Source organism: Trichomonas vaginalis, chromosome III (genome assembly GCF_026262505.1).
Source record: "Trichomonas vaginalis G3 chromosome III, whole genome shotgun sequence".
NCBI lineage: Eukaryota > Parabasalia > Trichomonadida > Trichomonadidae > Trichomonas > Trichomonas vaginalis.
Window position 1 is genome coordinate 7656544 of NC_067205.1, and position 12347 is coordinate 7668890.

General features: G+C 31.4%; 5 protein-coding genes across 5 annotated transcripts, besides 3 other annotated features; 4 read left to right on the forward strand and 1 right to left on the reverse strand.

Annotated features, from left to right (window-relative positions):
* Positions 1 to 6484: part of a mobile genetic element that runs on past the window's edge.
* TVAGG3_0660100 (uncharacterized protein) lies at positions 117 to 1032 on the reverse strand (the record flags this gene model as incomplete). The annotated part of the gene is made up of 1 exon (XM_051241993.1): positions 117 to 1032. A coding segment is annotated over one exon (916 nt), but the record flags the coding sequence as incomplete, so codon positions are not given.
* On the forward strand, positions 4258 to 4854 carry TVAGG3_0660110 (uncharacterized protein; the record flags this gene model as incomplete). Its single annotated transcript, XM_051241994.1, has 1 exon — positions 4258 to 4854. A coding segment is annotated over one exon (597 nt), but the record flags the coding sequence as incomplete, so codon positions are not given.
* On the forward strand, positions 5380 to 5805 carry TVAGG3_0660120 (protein of unknown function, DUF4107 family; the record flags this gene model as incomplete). Its single annotated transcript, XM_051241995.1, has 1 exon — positions 5380 to 5805. One exon carries the CDS (start codon positions 5380 to 5382, stop codon positions 5803 to 5805), a length of 426 nt encoding a protein of 141 aa, XP_051088582.1.
* Positions 6485 to 7799: a mobile genetic element.
* A 202-nt stretch (positions 7800 to 8001) lies between these two features.
* TVAGG3_0660140 (integrase catalytic region-containing protein) lies at positions 8002 to 8622 on the forward strand (the record flags this gene model as incomplete). Its single annotated transcript, XM_051241996.1, has 1 exon — positions 8002 to 8622. The coding sequence occupies one exon, from the start codon at positions 8002 to 8004 to the stop codon at positions 8620 to 8622; it is 621 nt and encodes a 206-aa protein (XP_051088583.1).
* Positions 8623 to 9223: 601 nt separating this feature from the next.
* Positions 9224 to 9261: a mobile genetic element.
* Positions 9262 to 10135: 874 nt separating this feature from the next.
* TVAGG3_0660160 (DUF4557 domain-containing protein) lies at positions 10136 to 11319 on the forward strand (the record flags this gene model as incomplete). The annotated part of the gene is made up of 1 exon (XM_001312533.1): positions 10183 to 11262. The coding sequence occupies one exon, from the start codon at positions 10183 to 10185 to the stop codon at positions 11260 to 11262; it is 1080 nt and encodes a 359-aa protein (XP_001312534.1).
* Positions 11320 to 12347: the final 1028 nt, after the last annotated feature.

The following is a 12347-nucleotide window of genomic DNA, read 5'->3' on the forward strand; positions in this document are numbered from 1 at the left end:
TGCTACCTGTTCGAAAATCCGTCCGTTATGTATGGTATATCTAAATAATTTCTTTGTGTTTGTTAAAACATTTGAAACAAGTCTTTTAAAACCATCTACAAAATTTCCTGTTTCACCTAATGTTCTTGCAGCATTTACAAGCTCACCCATTCCCGCTTTTGACCCCAAAAACGTCCATATTGCATTTATTTCACTCTGTATAGTTGTCCATTCAGCGAAACTAACACCCGCATTCGCTAAGCTGAAAATGAAATTCAGTGGATCGAACTTAATTCCACCTTCTTTTTCAATTTCAACGAACTCACTAACATGAGATTTTAAATATTCTTTCGTTAAAATTGTTTTCCCCGATGTTATGTCATTAACGAAACTATCACCGTCAAAAGTTAACGAATTCAATTTCGTCGTTGATGCTTTTATTTCATACACCGCTTTATCGATAGTTTTTGGCTCACCTTCTTTAGAAGCATATGAAACATTAATGAATGAATTATATGTATTCGTGAATGAATTAAAATCAATGATTTTCATTAATGACGCCTTTAATGATTCATTAACTGTTGAATCCCTTAAAACAATTAATGAACTGTCATGGGCTTCGCCCTGGTCGCTTCGGTCTGAAAGACCTTCAGGACTCAAAGAGTCCGTTTGCGACTTTATGAAAGGTACACTGCAAACCGTCGAGTTTGGATCAAATGCTGTAGTTGGTGCAGGAATATTAATGATATAAGTCATTAAATCATTAAGTGACGTAAATAATGTTGTCGTTTTTGATTTAATTTCTTTAGCATCTGTTATATATGGTAATTTTATTTCTGTAGTTTCTGAATTAAAGATATTCGCTAAAATGTTTTGTAAACTGTTTTGAACAGCTGTGTAAACCGTTGAATTCGGAACTCTTACGATTTCACCATCCTTAATAAAAGGCATTGTACATGACGTAGTGCTTGGGTCAAATCTTTCGGGATTATAATTCAACATATATTCTAACGCTTCATATACAGACCTATAAACAGTTGTGTCGTTCTTCATGACAACTTCACCATTTACAATGAATGGCATAGTGCATGGAGTTAAAATAGGGTCAAACTTTTCATAGTCCTTCCATGTTATGTATTTCTCGGTATTTCCATCAGAAATAACAATATATTTGTCAGTAAGTGTGAGAGAGTATTGACCAAAATATAAACGTTTAGCTCTGTCAGCTTCATACGCATATGCAGCAATACTCATATTTTAATGAGAATAAAATGTTGTTCTATTTGCAAAGTACAGACCCAAACGAATACGGGACAGTAAAGCTACAAACAAACTTAGGTCTTCAGAATGAAGCGCTTGCTTTCAGAGTTGTTGACTTCAATACTATCGCTTCATTCGTTATAACAGATGAAACAGATTTCATGGAGCTTGAAATAGATGGAAAGAAGCACGAAATAAGATTTCACAATAATGTAGAATATAAGATGGAAACATTAGCTGGAGTGTTAAATGCGCTCATAAATACTACAATAAACAAGGAGAACGAAGAAAACTTAATGAATGTTAAACTTATTGCAGGAGTTTTGAAGTTCAGTTATGCGAAGGAGTTTAAGATAACACGAATGAGTCATAGAGTTCAATTGCTTCTGGGAGCATACCATATGACATGTCCTTTGAAAAGTGTTGACAAAACGATTGAGATGAAATCTGTTCCATACGTATGTTATGGTAATTGTTTATACGTTGAGTCAAAAATAGCTAATGTCACAGGTATTTCAGGAGTTAATAGTAAAGGTTCAGTAGAATATAAATCCTTCTGTTATGCAGTCAATTCAATGTTCATTCCAAACGTTCCTGTCATAGTAACTCATTTAGGTAAATGGGTTCGCATTAGTCCTCATAATTTGAAAGACATGCAATTCAGACTTTTGACTTTCAAGGAGAGCCTGTAGAACTGAAGGCACCAGTGCGAATGACTGTTGAAGTTGACTTTTTAGAAAATATTAAATGCAACAGCTTACAAGAGAACTCAGAGCTAAAAATATAAAGTATGAATGTTATGTATTAGGTCATGAACTTTGGTTATTGCTGTTTGATGAAACAAATGAGTTAGTTATGTCAGTCAAGAGAACAGAAAAAGGCGTCAAAGGCGCCGAGCGCAAAGCGCTATATTGTGTTAGTGAAAACTGCACCAAGTCAATAAGATTAGGTTTGCATTATGAAGATGAGTTCGATACTGTTGAAGAAGTTTTGGATAGATATTACAAATTGCTTTAATTTACTAAAACATATTTCAAACAAAGCTTATATTCTGTTGAAAGTTTTGTATACTCGTTCGAATATTTATACTTAAACTCAACTCCTGTAGTTCCTGGTGTTTCAATGATGCGGATGTTACCTATTTTCATGAATGGTGGCGTTTGACCACAGCATTCGATTTCAGGGTCGAGATAGTCAATGACACATTGTTTCCCTGTTATTCGTGATATAACATTTTCAAGGTCCTCCTTTGTTAGAATTATTTGGTTCTTGCTTATAAGATTTGTCAAAAGCTTCTTATCGTCTTTGAGTAAAATTGTTTGGTATAACTGAAGAAGGTAATGGTCTACGTTATCTGAAGGATTTGTTTGAACATTTGTGTAAGGGTTGTCGTTGGCTTCTCTTGAAAGAATTTGGTCCAGTGGTGGATACTCTAACTTAACATCTGATGTAGCGTTAGCGTTTGAAGCTGTTTAAATTCACGGATTTCAGTTCTGGTTCTCTTTCAAACACTCTGAACTATAGTTCTTTATGACAATATTGTTTGTCGTTCGTGAGTCAACATTTGATGTTGGTTCAATTGGAACATTAACGGCACCAGCTAAGATGGATTTGCTTCTCATTTCATATAGAATAAAAAACCTTTTATATGTATGAAAAAAATATACTCGACAAGGGTTTGAATGTAAAGCTAACGAATGAAAATATTGTTGAATTCACTGAGACAGGTGCTGTGTATAAAGATGTAGAACTACTGAACAAAAGAGCTAAGGGAAGAAGCAGGAACATGAACAAAGGGTGGAAGCCTATAAAAATTTATGTCAATGATGGCTCAGGAGGTTCAAACATAAAGTATGCAGAAAGTTATAGAGTTTATGCTCTCAAAGGTGAAAAGCCTTCATTTAAGAACAGCTATTCTAACGCATATCCTCAAAAGCTAACGGATGGGAAGTGGATGATATGAATGACAGCAAAAATATTAACAGAAATGGCGACAGAGATGCATGGAATTTGTTTACCATCAGTCAATTGAAGGTTAAACTTTAAAACAATGTTGGTCGTTCCCATGGAATATTTTTGACTTTAATGGTATTAGTCATGATATGAATCTCAAGGTATGAACGAGGAGAGATGAGAGACTTATATGCTTCCCAAATTTCTTCAAAAGGTAATGTTATACCTGACTGTTTCCAAATGAGTTCAATATCATAACGTGAGAAACCTTGAAAGATAACGAAGTCAGTTATGAGACGTTTTATGTTTAAAGCAAGAAAACGCCATGTTTGCATAAGTATTGCTACAGTTAAGTGGTAATGTCTGACTTTAGTAATGATGTTAGCTAATGGTGAGTCAGGCTTTGACACTAAACCTTTTCCGGCGAAGTCGTCGCAAACGAGCAGAGTATTTGAAGGATACTTTTTGAAGGGGTATTTTGAAAGTTTTGACAGAATGTAGTTTGTAAGTCGTTTCATATCGTAAACTCCTGAGTATTGACGTAAGTGGTGTTTGTCAATAATTCTTTCCATCTCTTCTGAAGTCTTTTGCATTCCTGACTGTATAAATTCAACGATGGCATAATATTTCCTCTTACGTCGAACGTAACGTTGAAGAAATTCAATGAGTTCACTGTCTGGAACTTTAACGACAGAGCTTGAACTTTTGACATAAATGTTTTCGCTGTTGAGTCCATAGAGTCTGAAGTTGCTGATATAATGATTTGGTCATAATATGAATCTTTCCTAAACGCTCTGTTATGAGTATATGACGAATGAGGTTAAATGTCTTACCTGAACCCATCTTTCCACAATAGAAATACACACCATTTGAACAGAATCATAATCTTTGCTGAAAGGAAGAATGAGAGAAGAGTTAAGTTTGTCTGTAGTTTCATTCATGTCTTCATCTACGTCATGTATTAAATGCTTCATTTTATCTCCATTAAAAATGCAAGTCAGAAATATTCAGAACATAGCACCGAGTCTAACTGACAAGAGTATAAAGATATACTATGAACACGTTATGATGAAACCAACCAAAATTCAAGAAAGTCAGTATACTTATGAATATCCAAGACACTGGGTAGAGTATGTAGGAGGTGAGAAAGCTATTGAAATCAGACAGGTTCGAAGTATTCCAGCAGGAAGGACAATATTATTGAAGAACTTTAATGTTTTGAGGTATAATGATGAAACAAAGAAGCAAGATAGTTTTCCCATTGCTGTGTATGTGAACCTAGACACAGGAGATGACATGAAAGTTTTTAACACAAAGCTTCAAACGGTAGTGAGAGAACAACTGACTGCGGAAGGGCATCCATTACCTTCAGAAGTTACCATAGCATATAATTTTGAAACAAACTCAATAGATTTTAAAGTCATCTCTGCAAAGAAGTCAGGTTTTACATTTAATGAAGCAGATGTATATTCGAATGAAAACTTCAAAGCTATTGCATGGTTAGATAATGACGATTGCTTTAAGAAAATATTTAAATTCAGTGACTCAACGATGTCAATAGATGACCTTCGTGGAATGTTACCATCGACGTTTACAGTAGAAGGTTCAGCAGGATTGCTTACAAGATTGTCAATTGGTGGTATTTGGTCTCGTGAGAACATTGTTATAAAATCCAGTATAAGTGAATTTGCTGAAGAATCTATATTATGTCTTTCAAACTACATGTATTCGCCGCCGAAGCATTATAGTATAACAAACTTTGTCAGTAAGTTTAACATAAGACTTGTCGAACCTTCTTCAATGAAAGATGTTGTGCTACCTAAAGATGGAAAGGATGGACTCATTATTGAGATGATTTTAATTGCATATTAAATGAGCTTGTTCTTGAAGGTCAGTCATGATGAAATAACTGTTGTAGAAGATGTTAGCAATTGTTCAGACATTTTGAAGCGAATAGATGAGATAAGAAAGAAGTTAGATAGACCGCAAAGCGGTGAGGGCGAAGCCCGTGAGAATGTTTATGTTTCATTGACTTTCTCCAGTAACGAGAACTTTTATGAGATAATATTGAAGAGAGATGATTTTAATATGGTGTAAATGGTAGCTTGGGCAGCTTTAGGCGCAATGGGAACAAAAGCATTAGCATTTGGAGCAAAAGCACTTGGGGCTTATGACGCAGTAAATAAAATGAGTGGAGGAAGAGTTTCGAAGACATTAGATGCAAATAAAGGAAAGATTGGAGGCTGGGTTGCAAAGAAGTTAAGATTAAATAAAATAGGGCTCATAAATAAAGCATCCAATTTGGTTGCGACTGAGTCAGAAAATGCTTTAGGAAAGGACGATGAGTTTGCAAAACATGCAAAAGACTTTAATGACCAGATGAAAGGTGAAACAATGCATTTAAATAGAGTCGATGGAACTCTTCCTCCACCAGCAGTTCTTCCGTATGGTCCCTATGGAATGTATGGAAACCCTTACGAAAGACCATTTGACCCATTGACTGGTGGAAGTAACTGGTATCATTACGGACGAAGAAGAAAGACAGTCAAGTTGGAGACAGACGTGAAGAAAGCAACTAAAAAGAAACCAAGGAAGAGAGTTATAAAGCAATGAATTCATGAGGTGAAAAAAGAGGTGAAAAAAGAGGTGAGATTTCACCACTTCACCTAAATTTATTTTTGTGCTATGTTTTCATACGTGTGAGGGTGGTGATATCATTAATTTTAAGTTTATTTTTTATTTACTGAAAATTTTTATTTGGATGTAAATGACAGAACAAAAGCAACTCATTCGAATTCCACAGTATAACAAACATACATTTAAACATTTATTCTTCCTTCCTGAGCATAACATGTTCTTTCAAATACATCCGAGACCAGTTGACTTTTCATTGACTGTGTATAAAGATAGAAATAGTTATATCATTAAACCATACGATGACGAAGGTAAGTTATGTAAATTGTACGTTAAGAAGTTAGAGAAAGTTTATGGCTTCAAGTATGACTACAATAGGGTTAACACTGATGATGAAGATATTGAGGAAAATTTATGAGAACATTAGTGAAGTCGTTAGTGAGAACGATAGTGAGAACGTTTATTTTTACAGTAGTGAAGTCGTTTGTGAAAACATTAGTGAGGTGAAGTGGTTGGTGGTTTTGTAAATATTTAAGGTTAAGTTAGTGTTGTCGTTTGTGTTGTAAAATATACGTTAACGGTTTTGTAAAGTGTCAAATTCGCTAAGTGTGTGTACGGTGAACGCAGTGCCACAGTACCCAAGTTAACCATACTAACTAACATATATTGCTATATCTCATGATCTTACTTAGTACTTTTAAAGTTAATTTCAGAAAAAATTTGACACAATGGTATCCGGCACATACAAGTGGTGTACAACCAAAATATAAGTTGGTTTAAACATATATTGCTATATCTCATGATCTTACTTAGTACTTTTAAAGTTAATTTCAGAAAAAATTTGACACAATGGTATCCGGCACATACAAGTGGTGTACAACCAAAATATAAGTTGGTTTAAACATATATTGCTATATCTCATGATCTTACTTAGTACTTTTAAAGTTAATTTCAGAAAAAATTTGACACAATGGTATCCGGCACATACAAGTGGTGTACAACCAAAATATAAGTTGGTTTAAACATATATTGCTATATCTCATGATCTTACTTAGTACTTTTAAAGTTAATTTCAGAAAAAATTTGACACAATGGTATCCGGCACATACAAGTGGTGTACAACCAAAATATAAGTTGGTTTAAACATATATTGCTATATCTCATGATCTTACTTAGTACTTTTAAAGTTAATTTCAGAAAAAATTTGACACAATGGTATCCGGCACATACAAGTGGTGTACAACCAAAATATAAGTTGGTTTAAACATATATTGCTATATCTCATGATCTTACTTAGTACTTTTAAAGTTAATTTCAGAAAAAATTTGACACAATGGTATCCGACACATACAAGTGGTGTACAACCAAAATATAAGTTGGTTTAAACATATATTGCTATATCTCATGATCTTACTTAGTACTTTTAAAGTTAATTTCAGAAAAAATTTGACACAATGGTATCCGGCACATACAAGTGGTGTACAACCAAATCTTCGACTCGATGAACTTGTCATCGAGTTATATTCCAGTGTTGTTCCTTCATTCCTGATTAAGTTGCAAATTAAAGGTCTGGATTCAGAGAGAAGTGTTAAAGTTATCAAAAAAGTCACAAGAGATTTCGAAGAAATGACACAATTTAAAAAAGTCGAATGCATCAGTATGCTTGAAGCTGTTCAGAAAGGTCTGAAAAATGATACACTTGATCCCAACATTGTTTACTCAACATTAAAAATATTATTGCAAAGAAAACATTTGATTTAATAAACATTTAATTTATTATAATTAATTTTTTATTACAGTATAGTAAAAAATGCTATAAATAAATTATTATATTTTATTAAAATGTGACTTTTAATAGTAAGTGAATAAAATAAATCAGGAATTGGGAAAGAAATAAGGTTAATTAAAAATAATGAAAATTACAAGTTTAAGGTTAATGAAAAAGTGACAATGGGCGAGTTTGTCCCCCACTCTTCTTGTGTTTCACAATATAAAGGAGGAATTTCAAAAACTTATTTATTGATTAAAAGGTTTCAAAATATTGCTCAAAATCCCGATTGTGAGAAATAAAAAGAAGAAATTGCAAAAGAATTTGAAAATATAGAAGATTTGACAAAAGATCAAATTTTTGACAATTTACAAAAAATAAAGCATCATCAAGTGGAAAAATTTATGATGGAATCAGGTTTATCTTCAAAAAGAGATTACAAACCAGCAGATCCACCTACCAAATATCGTGCCATATCAAAGAATTTGATATGGCACTGCGATATTCATTACCTTCACGGTAATGTTTCTTTTCCATTTTTTGCCATATTGGATGATATGACACGTAAAGTTCTCAAAACTAAATTATTGAAAAACAAGTCTTCCAACTCAACAGCGAAGGTTTTAAGAAAACTTTTAGAGGAGTTTATTCCTTACTGCATCTGGACCGATAACGGCGGTGAAAACCGCGGTGAATTCGGCCAGGTTATGCAGGAAAACGGAATAGTTTGGAAGCACACCTTGCCGTATATGCCAAGACAGAACGGCAAGGTGGAGCGCCTGTGGCCAAGCTTAGAAAAGTTTTTGCCAGACGAGTTGGATGATATTCAACAAATCAAGGACTCAGTTCAGCAGTTCATTGAAAAATACAACAATACACCACATTTATCTCTCAATATTAATCCAAAAACAAATAGTAATTACACTCCTAACGAATTATTCGAAGTTTCAAAATTTTGGTACGAGCCAGAAATGCAAAAATGGGAGTTATATATCAAAGACGAATGGGTCTTAGCAAAATTTGAATAATTACATCATTTTAAATGACTACTAAACAATTTTAGTTATGATCAAATTTTATATATATTTTTGGATCAAATCCACTTTAATAGAATTTATATACTATTCATCTATTAGTAAACACTACCGTATATTATTTTTTAAGCTATCTTATTTTTTGAACTTTTATTCAAATCTTTGGTCGCAAGAAGAATTGCATGATAAATAAAAACATTTAATCAAAGTCAATTTTATTTTTCATATTCAAATGGACTGAGTGTTAACATTTAACATTTTTTGCTAATTGTCGTCAAAAATTAGGCGTAAAGCAAAAATTGATATTTCATATGGTTTTATGATAGATAAGCATTATATTCCCACTCATTATATTCGTAAATTTTGAGGTTTATCCTTCGCTTTTAAGATCATTGAATTTGATTTTTATATAAAATAGTTATATATTAGAAAATAATATGAGTTTATGTGATATTATTTTTCAGAAGATTTTGTGTTCTTCTTCAAAATTTTATTTTTTTTATTAAAAAGAATCTTTACAAAATATACATTTACTTTAATTAATATTTAAAAACGTGCTCTATCAAAAGTTCCAAAAATTCAATATTTTAGCTTTTCTGAAGTGTCACTTTTGATGAATTTCTGTTTACAACAAAATTAAAATCAAAATTCGAAAATATCTATTTTTCAAAACACGCATCCAGAAGCGAAAAAATTCGAAAAAATCATGTTCTTATAAAACTCGCCGATTTTGCAATTTTTATGTGATTTGAAGTGATAGAATGTATTATCATCTTACTAAAACATATACTTTATTGTTACATTCACAAAATATTAATCAGAACACTAGGAAAAGTGGATTTTCGAAAAAATATGATAACGATTATTTGCAAATCGCCTCTCAATTTTGAGAGACTTTCAATTTTTACAGTGGACCCTTAAGTTTTATTTTACAATTTTTATCCGATTGGATGTTTGAAATATAAAACATGAATATTGATAAATATTTAAATTCTATAATTTAAAATTATTAAGGATGATTTGTCAGATATTCGTATTGAAAAAAGAATTTATCGGTTTTGATTAATTTTATGTCATTATCAATTTATCATTGTTTACTATTATATGTAATATTTTGAATTTATTTTTTCAATGTGCGGTTGCATTTAAAATTTTGATTATTGTTTTACACTTGATCTTGGCATAGTAAGCAATCGATAAAACTAATCATTTTAAAAAAAAACGCTCTCAATTCATAAAATTAATGCGTGGAACTATATTATATATGTTGGCAATATAGTGTTTTATAACATTTGAAATTTCTTTTCAATATTTAACGTGTTTCTATTCATTATTAAAACAATCATTCAATCTTTTTTACACTTTACATTTACATCTTATTTGACGTTATTTTTCATTACTCGGATCTTATTAGTAATATTATTCATTTCAATTTTTCTTAAATTTTGTTCGATTTTATATACTCTTATAGATCATCTAATATCTAGTAATTTTTAAAAGAATCCATCAAAATTTCATATTAGTATTCAAAATTGACTTACAAAATTTATTTTTATGAATATCCCTCGCGGAAATAAGCGTCGAACAAGTATGCCAGTTGTCGCACGCCAACTTTCTACACTCTTACATAACAGAAAGAAGCTTTGTAAACCTACTTTTACTTCCAGGCGAGTTACAGAATCATTACCAAGTTTAAAGATTGAAGTGGTCATTAAAATTTATTCAAATTATGGTAATACTGACTTGATTGGATGTTCATCAATTGGATTCTATGCTTCTGGAAACGAAAGACTTAAAGTTCTGAAATCAAAGCTGGAACCTTTTGAGGATAAAGCCGAAAACCTTTGTCTTCTTACATCTGGAAACCTAATAAAGGGAAAGAATGATAAAATGTGGCAATTTTCATGGCCACTTCCAAATAACCTCCCATTGAAACTCAAATTTACTTTGGATGGCAAGAGAGCTTTAGACTTTGTTAGAATTTGGCCACCAGAAGATCAATCCCTTGCTTTTAAAGATATAGAAATGATTGTTAATGGAATAGTTGTCTATAGAGGTCAGTTAGAAGCTACATTGGGTGTTGATATCCCAACAAAGAAGGTTCCTCCAGCTACAAAACAGTTATTTATAGAGAGCAACTCGCTTACACCGAAGTTTGATAAATACGGTTTCATGCCAATACGTAAAACAAAGAAAATCAGATTTATCTTTCTTAACTGTTACGACAATGACGAATTCTACACCATACAAAACATTACATTATACAATGAGAATATGGAGAAAATCAGTTCCGAACATTTTCTGTTGTTTTCTGAAAATTTTACAATCGAAAAAAATCCAGCTATGATTTTTGACGAAGCGAAGAATACAGAGAATGCAAATTGGTACGGAAAGGCGAATAACGGAATCCCATCATTCGAAATTGAATTCATACTTCCGACCATAATTGCAGCGATATCAATTGGTAGCGTCACCATTAAAAATATCATTATACAGATTAATGGTGATAATGTCTACTTCGGACGCTTGCCTCGTCCTGTTGAAGATCCAATTAACGATAAAATTGTTGAAAAGACAATCCACCTGGTTGATCAATCTGATACTCTTGCAGGGAAGCTTGACATGAAAAGCTAATCTGTACGAATATATTTCATGAAAGAATTAATTTTTTGTTATTTTTTTGTTTAAATTATTATGTTATTTTATGTAATTGTTGTCCATTTTTTCTATAGATATCTTTAATGTCTTGAAATTACTAATTTGAAAGATATCATTTAATCAAAAAATTAATGATCTAGGAGATGAGATCATCTCATTGAAAGAAAAATTAGATATCTTTCAAACGAATGTTAAAATCAATAAGTATGAATGGAGAATTTTTTCTGGAAAATTTTCGATTTGAAGTAGTTAATTCATCAATCGCAATCATAGCCATTTAACTCAATTTCCAGAACCTTATCATATTTGCTCTGATATATCATCGATATATGTAGGTAAAAGTGCAATTCTATATGATTTGACAGATACGTTTAGATATAGTATAATTGTATTCTCAAATAATAAATGACAGTATATGTATGGTCAATGAAATTTATTTATGTTTCTGTGCGAATTCAATGATTCGAATAGAGGAATCCGGTTTGATGTAAACTTAGTGTGGTCGTGTATATATTTAATTATAGGAATCTTGTGCTTAGAATTTGGAGCAATATAATTAATGAGAGATTTGAAATTATTTTGAAAAAAAAATGTAATTCATCATTAAAAAATATAGAAACAAAACATTGCATATTTGTGTTTATTGTTCAAAAATACAAAGATTTGAAAAAAAAAATCAATGAAAAAAAATCAAATGATAAAAAACTAATTATATTAAATTTGGGTATTTCTAATAGATGTGAAATTGTTTCTTAATTTTTCCCGAAAAATACGCCGTTACCAATGATTTCAAATAAAAAATTAAAATTTCAAAATAAATAAGAATGTAAAAAAAGAGAAATGTTTAAAAATGAAATTGAATTAAAATATAAATTGAGTTAAATAATGGATAAAAGTGTCGATGATGAGGTAATAAAATTTTATATTAAACGTTGAATTTTGAAAAAATAAACATATGAACGGTTATATTCAATCTTAAAAATGATTTAATTATATAATTTGATTATAAAACAATAATTGAATAAATTTAGACGATGATTTTGCCTTTGACCATTTTGTTA